The sequence below is a fragment of the Podarcis gaigeae genome (assembly GCF_964106915.1).
Source record: "Podarcis gaigeae genome assembly, chromosome: 15".
In the NCBI taxonomy this organism is placed as follows: Eukaryota; Metazoa; Chordata; class Lepidosauria; order Squamata; family Lacertidae; genus Podarcis; species Podarcis gaigeae.
Window position 1 is genome coordinate 535,396 of NC_139692.1, and position 25,567 is coordinate 560,962.

The 25,567-nt window shown below is 42.1% G+C and overlaps 1 protein-coding gene and 1 long non-coding RNA gene across 10 annotated transcripts in view; one reads left to right on the forward strand and one right to left on the reverse strand.

Annotated features, from left to right (window-relative positions):
• Positions 1 to 4,171: 4,171 nt before the first annotated feature.
• The window catches only part of LOC310832073 (disintegrin and metalloproteinase domain-containing protein 2-like), a 78,959-nt gene continuing 57,563 nt past the window's right edge, over positions 4,172 to 25,567 (reverse strand). For 4 of the 9 annotated variants that reach the window (XR_014558127.1, XR_014558128.1, XR_014558130.1 and 1 more), the window contains 6 exons: positions 20,820 to 20,900; positions 19,598 to 19,715; positions 18,165 to 18,324; positions 16,981 to 17,025; positions 16,058 to 16,338; positions 4,172 to 4,281 (listed from right to left, as the gene is read on the reverse strand). Coding sequence is in view for 4 of the 9 variants with exons in the window: in XM_083713556.1 (XP_083569682.1) it covers positions 4,254 to 4,281; positions 16,981 to 17,025; positions 18,165 to 18,324; positions 19,598 to 19,715; positions 20,820 to 20,900 (432 nt within the window). In the remaining 5 variants the exon portion in view is untranslated. Of the gene's footprint in view, positions 4,282 to 16,057; positions 16,339 to 16,980; positions 17,026 to 18,164; positions 18,325 to 19,597; positions 19,716 to 20,819; positions 20,901 to 25,567 lie in introns of those variants that run through there. The other 5 variants (XM_083713556.1, XM_083713555.1, XM_083713554.1 and 2 more) reach the window with 3 other exon arrangements.
• LOC310832279 overlaps positions 11,628 to 25,567 on the forward strand; it is a 35,348-nt gene continuing 21,408 nt past the window's right edge. Inside the window, exon 1 of the long non-coding RNA XR_014558237.1 lies at positions 11,628 to 11,830. This is a non-coding gene — a long non-coding RNA (uncharacterized lncRNA). The remainder of the gene's footprint in view (positions 11,831 to 25,567) is intronic.

Sequence of the window (25,567 nt, forward strand, 5' to 3'; positions counted from 1 at the left end):
CGGGCTGCCTTGGCCAGGCGCCGGGGCTGGGAGAGGCAGAGCTGCAGGCGGGTGGGGCGCGCGTGCTTTTGCGGATTGGGCAAGAACCGCGCATCCTGAGCCGGCGTTTGGATTCATCAAAATATCTGTAAACAAGTTTCAAAAAGCCATGATTTCTAATATATGAGCGTGGTGCAGTCTCCCAGTTGGTAGAGCATGAGGCTCTTAATCTCAGGGTCGTGGGCTCAAGCCCCACATTGGGCTATAGCTGTCAAGTGTCCCTTATTTGAAGGGACAGTCCCTTATCCCAGCACCTTGTCCCGCTGCTGTCCCTTATTGAGGATGTCCCTTAAATTTCCCCGGTTTCAAATGAAGCAGCTCCTCCCTCCCTTCCTGCTGGCCAGTTGAACCTCTGGTTACAAAGTTGGCTGGACAGTGTTCTCGAAGCTACCCAGCATGAGTTTGACCATGAGTTTGGCCTGTTGCGGGAAAGGAACAGGGCTTTTAGGTCGGGCGAGGTGCAGCTTTACAGTGTGGCAAGAGCAAACTTGAAGAGGGGTATTCGACGGGCAAAACTGGTCTATAGGCAGAGGATTGAGGATAATTTAAGGAGTAACAACACAAGACAGATGTGGCAGGGGATTCAGCATATTACCAACTACAAACCTAACCTTGGTGCTGTCGACGGTGACCCTTTGCTGGCGGAGGAGCTTAACTTCTTCTTTGCTCGCTTCGAGAAGGAGCCACCTGAGACGCCGGTATTACAGCCACCAGCCCATAGGGGCCCCTCATTCACTGTAGAGGAGCATGAGGTGAGACAGGTATTGAGGATGGTGAATCCGAGGAAGGCTGCTGGACCTGATGGCATCACGGGAAAGGTGTTGAAGGGCTGTGCAGATCAGCTGGCAAGGGTCTTTACTAAGATCTTCAACAAGTCCTTACACCAGTCTATTGTCCCACCCTGCCTGAAGTCGTCAACTATTGTTCCTCTGCCTAAAAAATCCACAATCAGTAGTCTGAACGACTACAGACCAGTTGCACTGACTCCAATCATCATGAAGTGTTTTGAGAAACTGGTGCGCCGTCACATTATTTCCTGTCTTCCATCAACTTTTGACAACTACCAGTTTGCATACAGGGCAAATAGATCCACGGAAGACGCTATCACTACCACTCTCCATGCTGCTCTGTTCCATCTGGAGCAGCCGGGGAGTTATGTGAGGCTGCTGTTTGTGGATTTTAGCTCTGCTTTTAACACTATCCTCCCCCATAGACTGGTGTCCAAGCTAGAGGCGATTGGACTCTCCAACTCCACCTGTCTCTGGGTTTTGGACTTTTTGTCAGAACGTTCTCAGAGGGTTAGAGTAGGGTCACATATGTCCACAGCCCTTAGCCTTAACACCGGCTCACCACAGGGTTGTGTGTTGAGTCCCCTGCTCTATACTCTCTATACGTATGATTGTACAGCCATTTATTCCAGCAACAAAATCATCAAGTTTGCTGATGACACTACGGTGGTGGGGCTCATTTCAGGAGGGGATGAGTCCGCCTATCGGGACGAGGTGGAGCGGCTTTGTGCTTGGTGTGGAGAGAACAATCTGGCTCTTAATACGACTAAGACCAAGGAATTGGTGGTGGATTACAGGGGAAAAAAGGCGGACATTCAGCCCTTGTATATCAACGGGGAACGGGTGGAGAGGGTGGCGGAATTCAGGTTTTTGGGAGTGACTATCGATCAGGGCATGACTTGGAGCGCAAATACTACTGCTCTGGTGAAGAAGGCCCAGCAGAGAATTTATTTCCTCAGACTTTTAAAGAAGAACAATCTGAGTGAGAGACTGCTGGTGTCCTTCTACCGAGGCTCCATAGAGAGCATTCTCACATACTGTATTTGTGCCTGGTTCTCCAGCTGTACAGCTAGGAAGAGGAAGGTGCTCCAGAAGGTCATAACCACAGCCCAAAGGATTATTGGTCATCCCCTCCCATCTTTGGAAGAACTGTACGGTTCCCGCTGTCTTAGGAAAGCAAACAATATCCTGCAGGATGCATCTCACCCGGGACACAGTCTGTTTGTACTACTGCCTTCTGGCAGGAGATACAGAAACATCAAGTCAAGGACAAATAGACTGAAAAATAGTTTCTATCCAAGAGCTGTGGCCTTCTTAAATGCAGTAACTCGATAGTGTGACCTGGGAGTTTGATGGGTGTGGGTGTGGGTGTGGCTGGAATGTGGTTTGTTTGGTTGTTGTTGTTGTGTTGCTTTTGTTGTTTTTAAGGGATGGCATCCAATTTCGTTGCACTTGTGCAATGTTGCACTTGTGTAATGACAATAAAGAATCTATCTATCTATCTATGAGTTTGACCAGACTGCAGGAGGACAGGAAGACTGGAGTGCCTGGAACAGGTGAGGCTGCAGGTCCCTTATTTTGGCTGCTGGTCTCTTATTTTCAAGGCTGCTGGTCCCTTATTTTGAAATCTGTAAGTTGACAGCTATGCATTGGGCAAGATTCCTGTATTGCAGGGGATGGACTAGAAGAGCCTTGCGGTCCCTTCCAACTCTGTAATTCTGATTGTATGTATATATGAGCATGGGAAATGAGGGGCAGATGGAGCCCAACAACCTGGGAGGGTATGTAGGAGAAGGAAAACTGATCTGAAATCTCTGCTGCCTTGCAAGTCAACACGGGGAAGAGAATGCTCAGGAGAAACCCCACACAAATCTCTGAAACAGATGGCACCTTGTACACCTCCGTCTGACAACTCCTGCAGCCAAGATGATGCTTTCCTTTGGACCCCATCAGCGAGGCCAAGAGGGGGACCCTGCCATCTGGGCAGCCCAGGACCTCCAGACACACTGCCCAGGCTTGTGCCTTGGAGTGGTCACTTTGGTGCTGCCAGCGCAGCTGTTTGACTTGTAGTTTCCACAGACATCAGGCTGGTGGCTGTGGGTAACGGGAGGCCTGACTAGAGGGAACTTCCCACACAGCTGGTAAGCCTAAGAGCTGGCGGGGGGGGGGGGGACTTTAGCTGTGAAGAATGCTTGGATGTGTGCCTAAGAATACAAGCATTCGCTCTATGCGGGGCTGCCCTTGAAGCTGTCCCAGAAACTCCAGCGGGTACAGAATGCTGCAGCGAGGCTCCTCACGGGGTCCCTGCCATGGGAGCATATTCACCCAGTGCTTTTCAAGCTGCACTGGCTCCCGGTGGAGTACAGGGTCAGATTTAAGGTGCTGCTTTTGACCTTTAAAGCCCTTCACGGCCTAGGACCCTCGTACCTACGGGACCGCCTCTCCCGGTCTGCCCCACGGAGAGCCTCAAGGTCCATAAATAGCAGCACCCTAGTGGTCCCAGGCCCTAAGGAAGTTAGATTGGCTTCAACCAGAGCCAGGGCCTTTTCAACTCTGGCCCCGGCCTGGTGGAACGCTCTGCTTCATGAGACCAGGGCCCTGCAGGATCTGATTTCTTTCCGCAGGGCCTGTAAGACAGAGTTGTTCCGCCTGGCCTTTGGCTTGGAGCCAATTTGATTCCCTCCCTCTCTTTTTTTTCCTTTCTTTTCCTTCTCCTCCTGCGATGAGGCTACATTTTAAGATTTTAATGTTCCATTATTTTAATGTATTTTATTTTTGTTTTTAAGTTGTAATCATTCATCTTGTTTTTATTATTGCTTGTAAGCCGCTCTGAGCCCGGCCTTGGCTGGGGAGGGCAGGGTATAAATAAAAAAAAAAATTATTATTATTTATTATATATTTTAGGTAGAGCTTTGATGGGTAATTGGCAGTACTTGCAGCAAAGCAAACCTTTCCCTTGTCACTGTAATCTGCATGGTTAGGGAGAGCTTCATTTCTTAATATGTGCCATGAAAGAAAGCTGAGGGAGCAAATAGGATAGTAGCAAATAGCAGCCAGGCAGCAAGAGGCAAAAGTGCCTGTTACCCCCTTGCTCCCTCTGGCAGAAATCCCTGGCAGAATTGGCATCTATTCCCTCAAAGAGAGATTAGCTCACTGCTGGTTTTCGTTGCTTGGAGATGAAGAGGCAATAAAAGCAAGGAGGAAGGCAAAGAGGCTCTTGGAACAAGCAGTAAGCCCCTATTGGGGTGTAGACCGCAGCATGTGTCTGCTGATCCCAACCCATAATGAAGCCCCTGCATGCTGTATACAAATGCAAAGAAGGACCTGGAGAACCATTCACAGAATACTTTTTACCTGTATAAGCAAGCAGTAATTTATTAAACAGCTACAAGTCACATAAACAGCAGGAGCCTGACCCAGGTCTGGTCACATCGTGTCTTCTTGGTTGCTCAAGCTACTCACATCCCAGGGGCAGCAGGAGGGAGAGAGGAGAGAAGACATGATGGAGCAATACAATAAGGAGAATCAACAAAATTTAGCACCACCCAGAAAGATGGAGAAGAGATTGGAAAAACAACCTTCTCCCATAGAAGCCTCTCCACTCCCTGCACAATCTTTGAAATTTCTGTACCATGGCTGGCCCAAGACACTTGGGCTCCTAAGGCAAACCACAAACTGGCATCTCCTGCTTGTCAGGGAGGAAGGTCTGAGTTCACTTCATCTACATCAGAACCGGGGGGGATAAAGCTGTGCATTGGGAAAAAGAGTCGGAGGAAACCTGTTTGCCAAGAGGCTGCTGGGAAACACAGATCTGGCCTCCAAGGAGTGGTGTCACAGCAGCAGCAGGGGGTGATGTGTACCTTGGAGGCCAGATCTGCTGTCCCCATGAATCCTGCTGCCTGAGGCAGTCACTTTACCTTGCCTCTTGGGTGGACTGGCCCTACTTTGTACCTTACCTGTAAGAGGCAAGATCTAGTTTTGTGGGGCTTTGCCTGGAAGTGCTGCTGCTGTTATGAAACAGTTCCCCAAGCAATGCCTGTCACTGCTTTGTTCAGCCTTCACCAAGGTGGTGCCCACCAGATGTTTTAGACCACAACTCCCTTTAGTCTGGCATCAAACAGCCATGCTCACTAAGACCAACAGGAGCTGCACTCCATAACATCTGGAGGGCACCAACTGGTGAAGGCTGGCAGAGTTTTAGGTGTGCCATTTAACATTGTTGAATTGATGAAACCATGTGAATTGAGAAAACAGTATCTAAGCAATTAGAATGAATACTATCATATATATACAGTTAAAATTGAGTAATGATGATTAATAATATACAGTAGTACCTTGGTTCTCAAACTTAATCTGTTCTGGAAGTCTGTTCCAAAACGAAAGCATTCCAAAACCAGGGCACACTTTCCCATAGAAAGTAATGCAAAGTGGATTACCGTATTTTTCGCTCTATAGGACGCACCAGACCACAAGACGCACCTAGTTTTTGGAGGAGGAAAACAAGAAAAAAAATTCTGAATCTCAGAAGCCAGAACAGCAAGAGGGATCGCTGCGCAGTGAAAGCAGCAATCCCTCTTGCTGTTCTGGCTTCTGGGATAGCTGCGCAGCCTGCATCCACTTCATAAGACGCACACACATTCCCCCTTAATTTTTAGGAGAGAAAAAGTGGGTCTTATAGAGCAAAAAATACGGTAATCTGTTCCATACTTTTAAAAACAACTCGTAAAACAGCAGGTTAACGTGAATTTTACTATCTAACAAGACCATTGATTCATAAAATGAAAGCAATAATCATTTGATTTAATCATTATGAAGTGTGTTGATTAAGGAATTTATAATAAGTATATTGACAAATCATATTAACTAAGTTCTAGGACATAAAGGGTAACAAATCTCGATTCAGGATCTGAGATAGTAGGGAGGGTAAGGAGAAATATTGATTGACAAATATTTTAAGAAGTTGGTAATCAATTAGAGTATTTAATAATACATAAATGCCAAATGTGGGAGGAATAATTGAACAAATACTTCCCAGAGCTCTCTGAATAGAAACAATACAGACCTGAGGGTATTTAAAGTACAAAAATATCAAAGGAACTTATTAAGACTGGGACAAAGCTTATATTCATGTGTATCTAGAGAAGCAACTAAAATGACTTCCAAGACCTCTTCAGGAGCTCCAAGACGCCAATCAGTGGTGGAGTTAGATACGAATGCCAACGAGAGTTGGTTATTGGAATGAATAAATCTATTAATGATAAACTTGATTCCATGGGCAACAAGATTGAACAAAATTCAAAATTAATAATGGACCTATCTGCACAGGTAAAAGATCTGACTATTAAAATTAGGGAGATAGAGAAAACAGTCCAAGATTTGAAATCTAGAACTAATAAACAAGAGGAACTATCGAAGGGGGGAAAAACAAGAAAATTAAAAATGAAAGAGCTGAAAAAAGGCCAAGATGAGATAATAGAATTAAAGAGAATACAGGAGAAAATGTTAAATCAAGTCGCGATTCTCGAGATGCACTAAAGGGAGCTTATTCTATGCTTTCAGGGGATCCCAGAGATGCAGAATGAAGACATTGAAACCAAACTGACAAAAGAATTAGCTAGATGGCTCAGAGCCCAAGAAGAAGAATTAATAATGGACATAGATAAGATCTTCAGAATCAAATCTGAAGGAACAAAGACGAATAAAGGATCAGGAACTGTATGGTCTTTTTTTTATAAAAAAATTAATTTTTATTAACAAACCAATCAAATCACATTAATTCCAATTATACCAATACATAATAAACTCCAAATATTTCCAAATATTTAACCGAAGTTTTAAAATTTTGTTGGGGGTACCCATGCTTCGAGCTCAGAAAGGGTCCAATCCTCTCATGTTTCTACTGTTTTGATGTTCTCAGTTCTATCTTTCCATCTCCTTGTTATTCTTTACAAATCATCTTCCAATCTTCTTGTTATCATTCCCCCTTTCTTTCTAACCTCTGTAAATCTCCACAAGTGAGTTGAAACGAACATTGTTATAGTCCTGTGTGGATTTTCACATTAGTCCAAAGGTCCTGTTCGAACGGCAGATGCCATTTCAGCATTTCCATAAAATACAGTCTAAGCGTCTGCTCATTAACTTTCCCAGACATCAGTCTTTTCAGGGAGTTCTTGCCAGATCAAACGTAGAATTCAGATATAATAGCAAAGCCGTGGCTTCCTCCCCCTCTTGACCGTAAATCTTGCAACAAAGCCTGCCTCGTCACGGGGGTTCTCAATTAGAACTGCGCCATCCAAAAGCCTTTCATTCCTTTCCAGATCTTCCACAAGACAAAGCCTTTAGCCAATAATTCATTTCCACACAGTTTATTATTCCATCTCACTTGCTAATCAGTCATGTGACGGTTCTTCTTAGGGAGGGTTTGTTAGGTAAATCACATAGGGGGGGAAAGAAAAGTTTTTCCCCCTTTCCGCTCCTTTACAACATACCAACATCTTTGATGTAGTCTTCTTTGATGTAGTTCTGTTCAATCCAACCTGCCACTCAGCTTCACAGAGGTTGATTTAATTAGCAATCAATACTCCCTTTCACTCGAAACAAGTGCAATTACTCTTCTCCAATTGTTTATCTTGAGTCATGCAACTAGGATTGCAATCAGAAGCAGCGTCAGGGAGAGCCAAAAAAACTCACACAAGGGCTTTCCGTCCAGTGCCCTCACCCCCTCCTTACGAACTCGGGGGTGATTTATAGGCATCCGCGAACGAGGCAGCCTTTTCCCATTCCCCCTGGGAAAACTCGGGAGGCTAATTACTCCCATATTAGCCTCTTAATTACCTCATGTGAGCCGGAGAGATGGTATTGTCGGCCATCTTCCAATGCGCCCCTAGCGGCCCCCTGTATTGTCTTCTTTAATTCAAGACTACTGAAGGATAAAGTACTCCAGAAAAGGAAGTTGACAATAGATGAAAGGAATATAATAATTCATAAAGAAATATCAAAAAGACTCCTTAAAAAAGACAAAATTACAAGACATTAACAGATGCTTTAAAAACCAACACAATAAGATACAAATGGGAATTCCTGGAGGGGATATTTAGGGAAGTTCTGGAGAAAATACAAGAGAGAACTGGGAGGAGAAGTCATGCAGGAGAGAGAAGAGTTAGAAACTACAGGAGGGGAGTAAAAGCAATTCTTATTAATAGATACAATAAGACGTAACCCACCAGATTAAATCTATATTCTATATATTTTTCTGAATCCAATTTGTAATTATTATTTGATGAATTTGAACATTATCTCGTAGAATATCAATGGTTTAAATAATAAAGAGAAAAGGAATAAAACCCAACATATCCTAAAAAAGAACTGGGACATTATCTGTCTTCAGGAAACACATATAGCTAAGAAGCACAAGAGAGTTTTGGTAAATAAGAAACTAGGGGTATAATTTATAGCTTCTGATTTACATAAAAGAGAAGAATCGTTATATACATAAACCCAAAATTAGAATCCAAATTAATATTTAAAGACAGGACTTCCGGGTTGGCGCCATCGCCGAATGGCGGACTCCCTCCGAGCTCCGGAGGGAGCCTGCTCGGCAGGGGTTGGGTCCTACCGCGCCGGCGACGCGGGGACCCTCAAAAACCATGGGCGCTGAAACCCATGGACATGGTGACTCGGCTGGCACCTTTTGCGCTCCTCCCCGGCCCGCGAAGGAGCCTTTTTAAAGGCTACGGAACGGGTGACGGGGGGGTGGTGCTTTGAGTCCTCCGCTTCCCCTGCCGAGCGAAGCCGCATGCCATTCGACGGAGAGCGCTGGCTTCTTCTATTGAAAATCTGGACCTAAAAGAATAACCCGTGAGTAATTGGAACCTGGACTAAAAAGGGGGACAAATTTTTAAAAAATTCGGAGCGAGCGGGGGAGGCGCAAAAAGGAAGTCAGCCCCCCCCCTGTTGTAGAGGAGTTAAAGCAAAGGATTTGACATCTAAGATCGAGTGCAACCCTATTTTTACAAAGATATTAATTTCGCGACGGAAAACTAAGACTGAGCTGGAGGAGAAAAGTGGAATTGATTTAAAAGTACCCCCCCCCCCCGGAACCCTGGGAGCGTTTTGTGAGAGCGCCGGGAGAAGACAAGGAGAGGTTTTGACAGCTGTCAAAGAGCTGTCAAAGCAGAAGAACAAAATGAGAACTTTGTTACAAGGACTTTGCCGGTTACATTTGCTATAAATTGGATACAAATTGTTTAAAACAAGGAATAACAAGCTATTTGGACTGATTGGGGTGATCTGGAAGGGAACTGAGTTATTGCAACCCACCTAGAGGAGCCGAGGGATATTACAAGTTGTTGACATGGAATTTGAATAGAACTTTCTATCTCCTGGGAAACTGCAGAAATGGAACACTATTTTGACTACAGAGGCTGACATACTACAGAAGACAATAGACTTATCTATTGGAAAAATGGAAGGGACTTGGCATTATGTTTCGTTCCTGAATAACAGAGCCTCTGCAGCTGAATTTGAAGCTTTTGGAATTAGAACATTTGTGCAGGAAAACAGGAAAAAGAAAAAAAAAAGAAAAGGAGAGAGATCAACAAGAACAACAAGAATAACAAGAATAACAAGAATTGGATAAAGTTGAAAGAAGGAACATTTGGGACATCCAGACCTGAAAGGTTTAAAGAAATAAAATTGGAGTTTTTACTCCTAATGTATAAAAATCTGGATGGAAAAAATGGGCCTTTTTGAGACAGACTCCTTCCAAGATTGGACATTCGAAATTAAAGATGACTGGTAAAGGACTATGGCTTAAATAAATTGTGGGAGCTCCAGGAAGACATCAGATGTTGATAAATTTTGGGAACGCAACCGGGAAAAGGGGGAGGGAAATTTGGAATCCAAAGGGTGTTAAACTACATTTTATTTCATTATATTTTAATCTGTAATGTATGTTAAAGGGGGGAACGCGCGGAAGGGAACAGGTCGATTTTAGGAGATGGGAAAATATTTTTAAATTGGGTCAACGACAATAAGTCCAAAATTTGGGATAAGAAATTGCTGAATTTATAAGTAAGAATTGGAATACAAGAGGGGGAGGGGAGGGGAAGTCCTGGAAAGATGTTATGGAAAACAAGATTTTAAATTTGGATGTTTTGTTTTTTATTTGGTTGTAATTGGAAACGTTTAATAAATATTATTTTAAAAAAAACAAATTAATATTTAAAGACAATGAAGAATGATTGCTGGGCATGCAGTTAACAAGAAGCAAAGAAAAATTAATACTGGTGGGTGTGTTTCCAAATGGAAACAATTTTTAATTGTTATTAAAAATAAAGACCTGTTAGACCTAGAAGGATTTAATATAAGATTTGGTTGGCACGCTTACCTATGGCGTAACAAGGGAAAGGTTCATAAAGGTTTTTCCAACCACATTTTTAGAGGACCACTGCTGGAAGTGTGGGAAAGAAACAAAAAATTATTGGAACAGAAGACCCCTTGGTGGCTATCACCAATTGATATCCTGACCATAAAAAAACAAACATCGGAGAAAGATGGACCTATGAAGACTTGCTAGTAAAAACAGAGACCGGTTGGAGGATTAGGCCTTATGAAGAAATAAAGAACAAATTGACAGGATGGATCCAATTTCACCAAATTAATTCTATATGGACTGAAGATAAAAAGATTGGGATAAGTGAGAAAAAATCTAGATTCCAGATCGAAATACTAGAAAATAAAACAAAACTCCTATCGAAAATGTATAGCCTGTTACTTGAATGGGACACCAAGGATGAAGAAGTAAAGGAGGTAATGGTGAGATGGGCAATGGACTTCGGACATTTGGAGTTTGACAAATGGAAGGCATTATGGAACAAAGGTATGAGATTCTCGGCATGCACAACACTCAGGGAAAATATGTATAAAATGATGTACAGGTGGTACGTAACGCCTGTAAAATTGGAAAAAATATATAAAACTGGTGATAAATTATGTTGGAAGTGTAAGATCAAGGAGGGTGATTTTTATCATATGTGGTGGTTGTGTGAGCCTATCAAAAAATTCTGGGAATCTATTTACAATGAACTAAAAAAAATCTTTAAATATACCTTTATAAAAAAAAACCCGAAGCCTTTTTGCTGGGGATAATTGGAGAGGAAATCAAAAAGGAAGATCAAACACTCTTTCAGTACGCGACAGTGGCTGCCAGAACTCTAATAGCGCAGAATTGGAAGACATCAAAAATCCCAACTATAAACGAGTGGCAATCCAAACTATTTGACTATTTAGAATTGGCAAAAATGACACAGAAAATAAGTAATCAAAAAGATATAAAGTTTAACAAAGAATGGAATAAATTTATGACTTACATGGAAACAGAGGTTAAAAATTTAAAAATCACAGTAGGTGTGACGTAACACTTGTGATGTAAAGAGTTTTTTGAGGAAAAGAAACTTCAGATAAAAAATCATATAATATATTCTGAAACCGAGATGAAGGGAAGTCAATCAGTGTTGTGTGTTATTTAGTAAATGTAAGTTAATTTGTTGGTATCTTATGTTAGGAGATGTTTTTTCTTTTGTTTTCGTTATTATTATTTCTCTTTTTTATGTATTTCTTTTTTATGTGTATGTGTTATGTATGTTTCTTTTGTTTCTTTTAATGTTTGATGTAGCAAAACGAATTAAAATCAATTAAAAAAAGGAAACAAATCAAAATATGTTAAAAAACTAGAGGAAAGATTATTGGAACATAACAATGAGGACATGATTCTTATGGGAGATTTTAATGGGGTCACTTTGAAGAAGAAGAAGAAGAAGAAGAAGAGTTTGGATTTGATATCCCGCCTTTCACTCCCTTTAAGGAGTCTCCAAGCGGCTAACATTCTCCTTTCCCTTCCTCCCCCACAACAAACACTCTGTGAGGTGAGTGGGGCTGAGAGACTTCAGAGAAGTGTGACTGGTCCAAGGTCACCCAGCAGCTGCATGTGGAGGAGCGGAGACGTGAACCCGGTTCCCCAGATTACGAGAATATCCGCTCCTAACCACACCACCACACTGGCTCCCTTTGTTGAACCTTGATAGAACAGAAAGAGAGAAAGCATCTAAGGAAGGAAAACTCCCAATTTTTTTCCCAAATGGTTTAAGATCTGAACTTAGTAGATGCTTGGAGAAATAAACATACAAATGAAAGACAGTATACATTCTATTCTGAAGCTTAAAAATCTGCAGGTCAAATAGATGGAATATGGATATTGAATAGTTTAATGACACTAATTAAAAAAACTAAGATTCAACCCAAAATCCATTTCAGACCATAACCTGATTACACTAGAATTAAGGGATAAGAAGAAAATGAACAAGCAGTGGAGGATGAATGAGAGAATCCTGAATGATGAGAAAATTATTTAAAAGGCTGAAGAGGCCATGAAAGAATTCTTCAAAATAAATATGACACAAGAGACTGATATTAGATCAATATGGGATGCCGGTAAAGCCTTTATATGAGGCTTTTATATCCAACAAAACATAATACAAAAAAAAGATTAGAGAATCAAAGTTAGACCAGATTAGACAAGAGATTGAAATAAATTAGAATCTATTTGTTAACAATCCAAAAAACAAAACCGCAAACCGAAATATTAAAATATTGCAATCCCAACTATCAATATTCTTAAATGATGAAATAGAGAATAACATCAAAAGGATGAAACAAAAGAATTTTGAATTTGCTAACAGACAAGGTAATTAAAAAAGAAACAAAGAGAAAAACAAATTGATAAGATAGTACAAGACGGTAGGGTAATCGACAAACAGGAAGAAATAAATAATTGCTTTTTAAGATATTTCAGGAAGCTATATAAGATAGGAACGGAAGGAGAACATGACATAGTGAAATACAAGGGAAATAAATTCCCAAAATAGCACAAGAGAAACTTGAACAATTAAACTCGCCAATTACCAGGAAGGAGATATACCAGGCAATCTCTAGTTCTAAATTGGGCAAATCCCCAGGCCCAGATGGACTTCCTGTAATCCATTATAAAAAAATGGGAGATTTTTTTGAATAAAATAATACAAGATGGGAAATGCTAGTCAATGCCTAGAAGGCTTTCGATAACCTTTCTTGGAAATTTCTAAGGAAAGTGATTGACCTATTCACAAAGGGAGAATGATTTACCTAGGCTATAAAAGCCATATATGAGAAACAGAAAGCAAATCTAATAATCAATGATGGGAAAACAGAATACATCCCAATATAAAAAGGCACAAGGCAAAGCTGCCCACTCTCTCCTCTACTTTTTGTATTAACCCTAGAAATATTAAATTTGGAACTGAGGAAAGAAGAAATTAAAGGGATATCTTTAGGTCAAAATACTTTCAAATTGAAAGCTTTTGCAGATGATTTAATTTTAACAGTAGAAAACCCAGAAACAAGTATTCCCAAAGCGTTGGAAAAGATAACTTGACATGAGCCAACAGTGTGACGCGGCAGCTAAAAAAGCCAATGCAATTCTGGGCTGCATCAATAGGAGTATAGCATCTAGATCAAGGGAAATAATAGTGCCACTGTATTCTGCTCTGGTCAGACCTCACCTGGAGTACTGTGTCCAGTTCTGGGCACCACAGTTCAAGAAGGACACTGACAAACTGGAACGTGTCCAGAGGAGGGCAACCAAAATGGTCAAAGGCCTGGAAACGATGCCTTATGAGGAACGGCTAAGGGAGCTGGGCATGTTTAGCCTGGAGAAGAGGAGGTTAAGGGGTGATATGATAGCCATGTTCAAATATATAAAAGGATGTCACATAGAGGAGGGAGAAATGTTGTTTTCTGCTGCTCCAGAGAAGCAGACATGGAGCAATGGATCTAAGCTACAAGAAAGAAGATTCCACCTAAACATTAGGAAGAACCTCCTGACAGTAAGAGCTGTTCGACAGTGGAATTTGCTGCCAAGGAATGTGGTGGAGTCTCCTTCTTTGGAGGTCTTTAAGCAGAGGCTTGACAACCATATGTCAGGAGTGCTCTGATGGTGTTTCCTGCTTGGCAGGGGGTTGGACTCGATGGCCCTTGTGGTCTCTTCCAACTCTATGATTCTATGATTCTATAACAGAATTCGGAGAGGTCTCCAGCTTCAAACTTAACAGATCAAAAACAAAGCTTATGGTCAAAAATATACAGGAGCAAGAGAAAAAGGAATTTCAGGAAAAAACAGGGTTGTCGATAGTGAAAACAAAATATTTGGGAACTGACATTTTTGATGACAATTATAAAAAAACCTTTAGAAATTTGGGCTAGACTGAAATTATCATTTTGGGTAAGAATCTCAGTAATAAAAATGAATATACTCCCCAAAATGCTCTTTCTTTTTCAAATGATGTCAATTATAGCGAAAACAGAATGCATTGAAGAATGGAGGTAAGATCTGACAAGGTTCATTTGGCAGGGTAAGAAACCTTGTATTAAATACAAATTACTGACAGCCAGGAAAGAAAGAAAGAGGGGGTTTGCCCTACCAAAACTAAAAATCTTTTGTCAGGCAGTGTTTAATTTGGATGAGGGATTGGATTCTATTAGAGAAAACAGATATTTTGGGTTTGCAGAGTGTCAACAACAGATTTGGGTGGCTATAATAAGGTAAAAGCTCACAAGAGTGTTCACCAACCATATTGTAAGGAATGCATTATATAAGGTGTGGACGAGATATCAACCACTAATAGAACCAAAAACACCATGGTGGTTGTCCCCATTAGAGGCATTCACAGTTAAAAAATTAAACATGCAAAGCAATTGGGCAATATATAGCCAATTATTAAAAGAAGACCAAGGACACCTGAAGTTAAAATCATTTGAGGAGATAAGACACTATCTTACTGACTGGCTCCAGTTCCGTCAGTTAAATAATGTATTTAATGTGGATAAAAAAACAGGATTTGAGAAAGAAGAATCTAAATTACAAAAATACTATTAAAAAAACCTATGATTTGCTGTTTCTTTTCTTATTTTCTTTTGATTTTTTTGTTTACAGCAGCCAGACTAGTACTGGCAAAAAATTGGAAAGGAGATACTATCCCCACAAAAGAAGATTGGTTAAATAAACTATGTGATTCTATACAACTGGCAAAGTTAACAGCTGCCGTAAGACTCCAGACAAATCAGAAACTAAGGAGTGAATGGTAATGTTTTGAAGACTATAAGAACACTGGTCTAAAGATAACATGTTAATATGCATAGATTAAGTATGTAAAAGCTGAAATAGATAGAATAGAATTAGGAATATCAGGGACAAGATATAAAAGATGCAATGGTAAAAAGACTGAAAAAAATAAAGAATGTCGAGTTTTTTGGGGGGGCAACCACAGGGGGGATTTGTATATATGTTTTTGTTTTGTTTTTTGTTATTATTTTATTTTTTATGTTAATTTTTATTTTATGTGTTTTTTAAGCAAGAAAAAAAAGAAATAATAAAAAAGAAAGCAATAATCAATGTACTGCAGTCACACAATCAATCAGTAGCTGAACTGGGTTCCACATAGTCACAAAAACAAAAACAAAAAGAGCCGCAAAAACAAAAACACAAAATAAATAGCAGAAACAGACCTCAGCGTAACACTCAAAATGGAGCATGTTAGAATGTATAATGCTGTAAACAAAGAATTCAAAAGAAAATAAGAAAAGAAACAGCAAACATCACTGCAATTAATATTTAATATTATTTAATGAGTATTTAATGAGTTTTTTGTTGGTATTTGTAGTATTTATATATTTATGATCTATAATTTAAGGATACTCATAGTCATATACAGTGGTACCTCGGGTTAAGTACTTAATTCATTCCGGAGGTCCGTTCTTAACCTGAAACTGTTCTTAACCTGAAGCACCACTTTAGCTAATGGGGCCTCCTGCTGCCGCTGCGCCACCGGAGCACGATTTCTGTTCTCATCCTGAAGCAAAGTTCTTAACCTGAAGCACTATTTCTGGGTTACCGGGGCCTGTAACCTGAAGCGTATGTAACCTGAAGCATATGTAACCTGAGGTACCACTGTATTTCCACAGAATAGCAAAAGTCATGAACATTTAAAAAAAATCTTTGGAATCCTGCCTGACAGTCCCCTCCAGGAGACAAGCAAAATTCCTCCTTGTTTAGAAAGGCTTCGGGTTGTGCGACTAATTCCTGCATGCGGTATGATCCATCCCAACTCATGTTCCATGTCAACCACAAGTGAACCCACCTCTTTGGGTTGCTTTGGCTGACTGGCTCAACCTTGGTGTGGCAAAAACTCTCATCTTCTGCATCACAATCCTTCACTCAGTGCAGTGATCAACTGGAGGCTGATGGCTGTTCTGGGGTGTCTGTGACTCTTCCTGTTGCATCTTCCACTCTTGGCCTTGGAGAACCTTGGGTGGGCCCTGAACCTTTGTCTCGGCTTAGGACGAATGTGAGTGCTCTTTGAAGGCCCCCTAAGCCCAGAGCTATATGGGTGCTGTGTTTTGGGGGTTCTCCTGTGTTGTGCTAAAAGAACAACAGCTGTGAGTTCAAGCAGCCTGGAGACTAGCAGTAGAGGGCTGACTGCTGGCTGTGCCACTGAATCTGTGCCATTGGGGGACAATGATGCACATTGTGTGTCTGATGATGCAGTGGGTGTGCTAGGAGCAGGACTTCATCATTATGAGTCCATTGGCTGCATGTGGGGGCAGCCTGTGTGTATCCTTCCTGGTGGAATCTAGGAATGGTAGGCTTTGATGGTTTTCCAGGAATGCTGTGTCTGACTATTAAGCTGACTTCTAATTTTTGGACTGGTGTGTTTTCCCCTCTCAGGTAGAGTGAGACTGAATAGTGAAGAGTGAGACAGTTATTTCGCTGGCAGAGCAACAGAATCACTCTCCGGCCACCCCCATGCACAACCCCTGAGTAAAAGACTGCCCATGTTTGTTTTCAGGTCTTATTTTACTTATTTTCCTTAGAAGGAAAGATAATAAGCAGATTTTGCAGATAAACCCAGTCCATCCTTAAGTGGTGGGAAAAACTAGACAATTTAATCCATGTTTCACTATCACAAAGGGAGAAAATAAATTAGGGAGTGATCCTTTTCTAGACTGCAGCCAGCTCTGGAAGGAAAATTAATCAATATACTTTAAGTTAGTTGACGCTTACCTTGTTTTGTCTGACATGCTATATTCATCGGATCTAGTATAAGATCTGAAATGTAATGAGAATTAAGATTAAAGGTAAAGGTAAAGGTAAAGGTACCCCTGCCCGTACGGGCCAGTCTTGACAGACTCTGGGGTTGTGCGCCCATCTCACTTAAGAGGCCAGGGGCCAGCGCTGTCCGGAGACACTTCCGGGTCACGTGGCCAGCGTGACAAAGCTGCATCTGGCGAGCCAGAGCCGCACACGGAAACGCCGTTTACCTTCCTGCTAGAAAGCGGTCCCTATTTATCTACTTGCACCCGGAGGTGCTTTCGAACTGCTAGGTTGGCAGGCGCTGGGACCGAGCAGCGGGAGCGCACCCCGCCGCAGGGATTCGAACCGCCGACCTTTCGATCGGCAAGTCCTAGGCGCTGAGGCTTTAACCCACAGCGCCACCTGCGTCCCAAAACTGAGGTATGTTTATCTGTATATAATTAAGATTACTTAACCTTAATTATATACAGATAAACATACCTCAGTTTTGTCATGGAGTTAGCTTTACTATAAAGTCTGAAAGTTAATTATTATATTAATAATTATTATATTATATTATTATATTATATTATATTATATTATATTATATTATATTATATTATATTATATTATATGTACTGGGGTGGGCAAGCTATGACCCTTCAGAGGTTGCTGGACTACACCTCCCATCTTTCCTGACCACTAGCCACCATGGGTTGTTGCAGTACAACAGCACCTGGAGGGTCACAGGTTTCCTATCCTTGCTTTTCTTTCTTTTGTTGTTGGACATCATCTTCCTCCAGTTGGGCCAACCCTTCCCTTATATATACATATATATATTCCCTTATATAACAGCAAACTCCTATCTGTGTTATAATGCAGCTGAAATGGCACCTCTGACGCATCAGCAGGCTCAGACGAACCCCAAGGTTTGCAGAAATACAACAAAAATATTAGGAAAAAACCCTAAGCAAGGGACTTTCCTCTCACACACCCCACAATAGAACCCCACAACCCAATGCAAAAGTGTGTGAGAGGGGAAAGGGTACGTGGAGGCAGCCATGGCTGAAGACTGCATTCTGTTGCAGGTCCTACTTGTCCAAATTGTTGATGGACCAGAAGATTTCAGGTGTGTACAGGGCAGGCCCTGATAAACTGTGGCCAAAGTGACTTACTCAGAATCGCCTAGAGACTCGCTGTCATCTATGCAGTACTTGCTGATTCGTGCCCATTTGACAATCAGGATGGCTGACCCAACCACAATGGGCAGAAAGAGAAATATGCTCAGGAGCACCCACGTCCGCATGTTGTCTTCTATGACTCTTTCTGTAATATCTAGATGGAAACAAATTTCACAGCAAAGACTGAACCAGGAAAGCTGCCGCATTGGACATTTTTAGCATGGCACTGCCCAAAGCTCCAATTTTATAGAATTTTTTAAAGATTAGAAAGCAAACTCTTTCCACATTGCTAAAACAGCAACAACCAGAAAGGTTTTTTATTTTTAAATTAGCATTATTGTGGTATAAAAATGTAATATTGTACTAACACAGTTTTATAGCACCATTCCTCTCTTTCATTTAAAAAAACAGAGAGCTGGAAAAGTGTTAAATTAAAAGACAATTAAAAAATATATAAAATGGGGTTATAAAATGGCATCCTTCACAAAGGTCATAGTGAATGTGTACTGAGCTGCAGACAGAAGTTATGTCAAATCCACAGGTGTCCGAGGAACATAGCAGGTTATACACATAGAAAAATGCCCTACTACTAATGATGTAGGAAATCAGTTGCAGTTCTGCTTGCAGCTTACAGCAGAAAAGCAGTAACTGGGTGGCACTAGGAATGTGTTGGCTTCTTTCTCTGCAGTGCTCTTTCTCTTCTGTGTCTAAGTGCAATCCTCATGTGCAGCTCCTGTTCGTGTCACTGGAGTTTGGGCAAGAGTGTCTCCTGGTAGAGTGTTTCCTGTGCTCCAGGGTTATTACAAGCAGAAGAAGGTATTGTTTGGATTTTTTCATTCTGGCACCAATAAGTATTGTTCTGACCCAATTAATTGTAAACCCATGCTGACTTTGTACTAGTCCACTGGGATTCAGCTGGCGCATCAGAATGCACAAGTTCATCACAGCCTGGTTTAAGGAGGGGCAGTAGTACTAAAACATTTGCTTTTCACTTTTGCTCTTTGAAGGATAACTAGAAAACAGGGATGGAGAGAGGGGTTAAATCTATACTGAAAATTTTATACTAGCTTAACTGCCACACTTCTCCCATTGCCTGGGAATTGCAGTTTAGTTCAGGTACTAAGAATTCTGAAACATTTCACTCACACTCACTCTCATAAACACACAGCCTACAATCCTAAAGTTCCTTTGGAAGAAGAAATGATTATTAAGCTAATGTGCTGTCACTTCTTATCTTGTTCTTTCTGCCTTGAGAAAGACAGAAAATTCAAGGGAAGAATAAAGAGGGGAATGAATGGGTTAAAACATAAATCAAACCCAGTCCCATGGTTTCAGGTTGAGATGGAAAGTGGGTCCTAATTCTAAACAGTTTGGAAACTACTGCAGCAGAGCTATTTGTCAGGATGGAAGATCCTGCTTTTACTGACCAGAAGCCAACATACGAAGCCCACTGTCAACGCTTCCTCCTAGGGGGCCTCCTTTTTCCTTGCAATTTGGAGGTGCCCATCCTGGATCACAGTGGCAGTTTCTTTTGTTGTTGCAAATCTGAAGGTGGGGGAGGAATAGCAAACATTTACTCCTTGCTTATGTGCTTTACTTAAAAAGAAAAATATGCTTTAAGAAAACATTATTATTCTTATTACTTCCTGAGTAGGGCCTCAGTTCTAGTCTAAAATAAAATTAAGGATAAAGTAGTAGTAGTAGTAGTAGTAGTAGTAGTAGTAGTAGTAATTATTATTATTATTTCATTATTTGTACCCCGCCCATCTGACTGGTTTGCCCCAGCCACTCTGGGTTGCTTCCAACATAAAAACATAACAAAACATTAAACATTAAAAAATTTCCTATACAGGGCTGCCTTCAGATGTCTTCTAAAGGTTGAATAGAATATCTCCTTGACATCTGATGGGAGGGCGTTCACAGAGAGGGCACCACTACTGAGAAGGCCCTCTGCTTGGTTCCCTGTAACGCTCACTTCTCGCTGGAACTGCCAGAAAGCCCTTGGAGCTGGACCTTCAAAGGCACGTAGAGTACGCTGCAGTAGTCCAAGCGAGAGATAACCATGGTATGTACCACTGTGGTGAGATAGTACGCAGGCAGGTAGGGTCTCAGCCAGCCTACCAGATGGAGCAGGTAGACAGCTGCCCTGAAAATAGAATTAACCTGTGCCTCCATGGACAGCTGTGAGTCCAAAATGGCTCCCAGGCTGCGCGCCTGGTCCTTCAAGGGCACAGTTACCCCATTCAGGACTAGGAAGTCCTGCCCCCTGTCCCCCAGAAACAATACTTCTGTTTTGTTGAGATTCAACCTCAACCTGTTAGCTGCCATCCATCCTCCAACTGCTTCCAGACACTCACACCGGACATTCACTAGTTCCAATTTAAATGGAAGGGATCCAAATGTTTCACATCCTCTAGACATGCCTGGAGCTGTTGAGCAACCACCTGCTCAATTACTTTGCCTAAGAATGGAAGATTTGATGATAATTGCCCATAATGGCTGGGTCCAAAGAGAATCAGCTGAGAGGCCATCAACAGGGGAACGCTTCAGGCACTCAAGAAAATACCAAATAGTTTCTGAGGGAAAACCACAATCTCCTTTTTATAGCTTAAACACTAACATGGAAAATATAACATTCATTTTACTTACTCCATGCCCAAAGCACTTTTTTGTAGGATCACAATCATATTTCAGGACGCCATACTTTTCACATACTTGTTTGATACAAACCTTTAAAAAAAGCAATAGTATTTTTCAGTTTTCAAGAAGAGTTGCTGCCCTGCAACGGACCTTTTGCGTCCACCAGACCCCATCTATGAGTGCTTCCAGACAGGTGTTTATTGTGAGATCTGAATGCAAGATTTTTCCAGTGTATGTAAAACGTCATCTGCATCCAAGTGCTAGTCTGTATTTTTCCCTCCATTAATCCAGATCTACCCTTTTTACAGGAAAACTGTGTGGGATGTAAAACACAGGAGCAGTCAATTACAACATTCCTAGAGTGTACATGTAAAGACATAGGGAGGGATGTCTGTCCAGCCAGCAGGTAAATTTCCTGGGACAGACTTCCTCCACATGTGATCAGAGGTGGGTGTGGCCTCACCTGTGCAGGTAATGATAAAAGCACAGGGCAGGACAGCCCTCTCTTGCCTCTTGCTCTCTCTGCCATCTTCCTTCGAAGAAGCCACATCGGCTAAAGATGCCCTCTTGGCTCCCAGCCAAGAGAGCAGAAAGGGACTATCTTCCTATAAGATAGATTCTAAATTTATTTTACCTTTTTAAGCCTGTCTGCCTTCTGGGATCCTATTGTGAACAGAACGTGAGTAAACTCTTTTTATACTTTTATAAAAGACTGTTGTGTCTTCTATTTTAAGAGGGAACAAAGGGAAAATTACCAGAGTAATTATTATAGAGGTTCTAGCGAACCTGAGCACACATTACCATTGTGAACCTAAAAGGGGAATGTCTACTAACTCTGCTGATATTTTGGGAACTTGTTAGCACAAGTTGGATAAGGATATAATCTCACAATATATCCTCTCCTGCATCCCTGAACATTCCCACAAAGGGTTATTGTTTTTTTTTTTATAATAATTTTTATTAAGGTTTTCCAAATTAAAACAAATCAAAACAAATTAAATCCAATCTATAAACTTTTTACCAATAACTAGGACTTCCCCTCCCTACCCCCTCTTGTGTTCCAAATCTTCCAAATAAGCAATTAAATTCAACAAGTTCTTATCCCCAAGTTACACTCTTCATCAATAACCCAATTTATCCAAATTCTCATCCCCTAAGATCGATCTATACCCTTCCACGAGTTTCCCCCTTTCAAACATAGTACAGATGGAATTAAGATAAATATGAATAATAATTTTACAGCCTTTGGATTCCAATTTTCCCTCCCCTCTTTCCCCTTTGCGTTTCACCTATCCCTCCACTTCTAATATCTTCCTGGAGTTCCCACATTACACTATGTCCCTCCGGTTCTTTGCCAGTCTTTAATTACGGATGTCCAATCGTAGAAGGAGTCTATCAAATAAGGGCCCATTTCTTCTATCCAGGTTTTTATATCCAGGAGTAAAAACTCCAATTTTGTATCCATAAGCTTGTCAAACCTGAATATCCCAAATGTTCCCCCAGTTCTGTCCAGTTCTTGTTATTTCCTTGTTCTTATCCATCATTCTCCTCCTTTTTATTTCTCTGTTCTCCCACAGAAATGTTCTTTTTCCAAAAGTTTCTAGTGTCTCTGCAGAGGTTTGTTATTCATGGAGCAAAGCATTGCATCATGTTCCTTTCATTTTCCAACAAATAGTTCCATTGTTTCCTGTAGTGTGTAGACCTCTGTAGACAAAATAATGTTCCATTCCTGCAGTTTCCCAGGAGATTAAAAGTTCCATTCAACTGTTCAGATTTCCTGTGAAAAACACATGCAATATCCCTCGGCTCCTCTAGGTGGATTGCAGTAACAAAGTTCCCTTCCAGAATCACATCCACCAGACCAAGTAGCTTGTTGACCGATATTTAAAACAGTTTGTATTCAATTTGTAACAAATATAACCGGCAAAGTCCTCATAACAAAGTCTCTATTTTAATCTTCCTTTTTGACAGCTCTTTGACAGCTGTCAAAACCTCCATCACTTTTCTCCAGGCAGTTTCACGAATCGCTCCAGGGATTCCGGGGGGGTTGCTTTTTTTAAAACAATTCCACTTTTCTCCTCCAGCTCAATCTTATTATTTTTCCCTCGCGAAGTTGCTGATTCGGCAAGATAAGGTTACACTCGATCTTAGTTGTCCAGTCCTTTGTTTTGGCTCTTCTACAATTTAGGGGTGGGCTGACTTCCTTTTTTCCACCTCCCCCGTTCGCTTCGAATTTTAAAAATTTATCCCCTTTTTTTTAGTCCATATTCCAATTACTCACGGGTTCTTCTTTAGAGCCGAATTTTCAATAGAAGAAGTCAGCGCTCTCCGCCGGATGGCATGCGGCTGCGCTCGGCAGGGATAGCAGAGAACTCAAAGCACCACGCTTCTCCCCGGCACCCGATCCGTAGCCTTTAAAAAGGCTCCTTCACGAGTCGGGAGAGCGCTAACGGTGCCAGCCGAGTCTCCATGTCCACGGCCTCAATCTGGCCGTGGTTTTTAAGGGTCCCCGCATCGCCGGTGCGGTAGGACCCAGCCCCTGCCAAGCCGGCTCCCTCCGGAGCTTGGAGGGAGCCCGCCATTCGGCGATGGCGCCGACCCGGAAGTCCCCCACAAAGGGTTATTGGCCCCAGTATTCCATATTTTTGTGTATTTTTGAAGGATTGCATTGGATTGTGATTTTCAGTTGAGTAGTAATTTCTGAGATAACTTCCTGGTAAGCACATGGTCCTTTGTTCCATTGTGCAGTGGGGATTAAGCAACCCCCCCCCTTCCCTCAGAGTTCACAGTGACCCAAGGCAGTGAAGGATTGTTTTGTATTTTGAGATTTTTCAGGTTTTGATTTTAGAATTTTGAGAAATTTAGAATTTTGAATAATTTTCAAAAAAACTGTAGGCATGGCGTTTCGCATACCCTACTGGCAACCAGTCTAAGCTGCTTATTAGCGGCAGCGCTGAGTTCTTTGAGCAGAGTGGGTGGAAACGTCTTCACGGGAACCCGGATGTTCTTTCAGAACAGTTTGACTCAGATGAGGAAGAGGAGGAGGACGAAACTGAACCTGTTGCTGAGGTGCACAGTCCACAGCCACAGAGTCCAGAACCGGGGTCCCCAAGGGAGAGGCTCCGAACCTCTCCAAAGGGAAGTCCCAAGACCCCTCCACAGGTCTCTGTCAAGTCTGAGCCAAGGAGTGAGCCATCCCCGCCTACAGACCCAGTTGTGAGGCCTAAAAGGCGCAGCAGATCAGAGGGGGAGGTTTCTGACACAGGGGATGGTGTGGCTGGCCCTAGTGAATCAGGTGCAGTTCCAGAATTCACGCTGAGAAGGTCAGCAAGGTCAACCAAGGGAAAGCCACCGGAAAGGTATGAAGCCACTATCATGTGGGTAGGTGTGGCTAGATGTGAACCTGAATCCTTTGAGGATGTTCAGAAGTTGCCTCAGGAAGAAGCTAGCAAATGGCATGAGGCGATGCGGAAGGAGATAAACTCAATGGAATCTCTTGGTGTGTTCTCACTCACACAATTGCCAGCTGGCAAGCAGGCTATGAGTTGCAGATGGCCTTAAACCTTAAACCCACGAAGCTGGAGAACCACAATATAAAGGTTGGAAGGCGAACCATTTTGACGTGGATGTCGCCTATCTGAACTCAGACCTCCAGGAGGAGTTGTACATGCTTCCTCCTCCAGGGTTTGAGGTCAGTGGGCCAGGCATCATGTGGCGGTTGCACAAATCCATTTATGGGTTACGTCAATCTGCCAGAAACTGGAACATGTGTCTGAATGAAGCCTTAGAAGAGCTAGGGTTCAAGAGAAGTGTTGCTGACAGCTGTCTTTACCTTAAAGAGTCAAGTGTGACACAGGAAGCTGCTCAGATTTTTGTTGATGATATTTTGTACATATCACAGACAGGTAAACAAGTGGAGAAGTTTGCTAGGGAGCTTGGAAAGCTGTTCAAGCTCAAGCAGCTTGGAGATGTCAAGTCGTATCTAGGCGTAGGGATAACTAGAACAAGAGATGGAAGCTTTTTGCTCAACCAGAAAGGTAAGATTGAGCAGTTGCTTGAGAAGTTCAGAATGTCTGAGTGTGCAGGTGTCAAAACACTCATGGAGGCTGGTTACGTGAAAGAATGTCAGCAAGTAGAACGCTCTGTGTTCGAAAATGCTGAACTCTTTCAATCAGCTCTGGGTAGTCTACTGTATCTGTCACAGTGGAGCAGACCAGATATAGCGTTTGCTATCAATCTGCTCAGTAGAGAGGCTTCAAGTCCAAGTGTACAGGCCTGGAATGGTATTAAACGGGTGCTGCGTTACCTGCAAGATACCAAAGATTTTTGCCTCAAGTTGTCAGCTGAGGGTGATGTCAAGCTTACAGCGTGGGTGGATTCGGATTGGGCTAACCTTCAGGACTGCAAATCAGTGTCAGGCCTAGTGGTGAAGTTTGGGAACTCAGTAGTTGGGTGGAGGTCCCGGAAGCAAAGTCTCATAGTGCTTTCGTCTACTGAAGCTGAGTTCAGTGCGCTATCTGAGGTTTGCAGAGAACTGGAGTTCTATGCGTGTTTGGTCCAGGAACTCTGTGAAGGTCTGTGTTTGGGGTGAGCATTGTTGCTTGTTTCCCCCAGATGCAGGACAAGAGTGGGTGTGGAGTTTGGAGGTTATAGGGTTAAACTCCTTGGTGTCCTGTATCTTGGGAGGGGCCATACATCACAGACCTTGTCCGTCTTTGTCTGTGAAAGCTACTTTCACATTAGACTGAGACACTGCA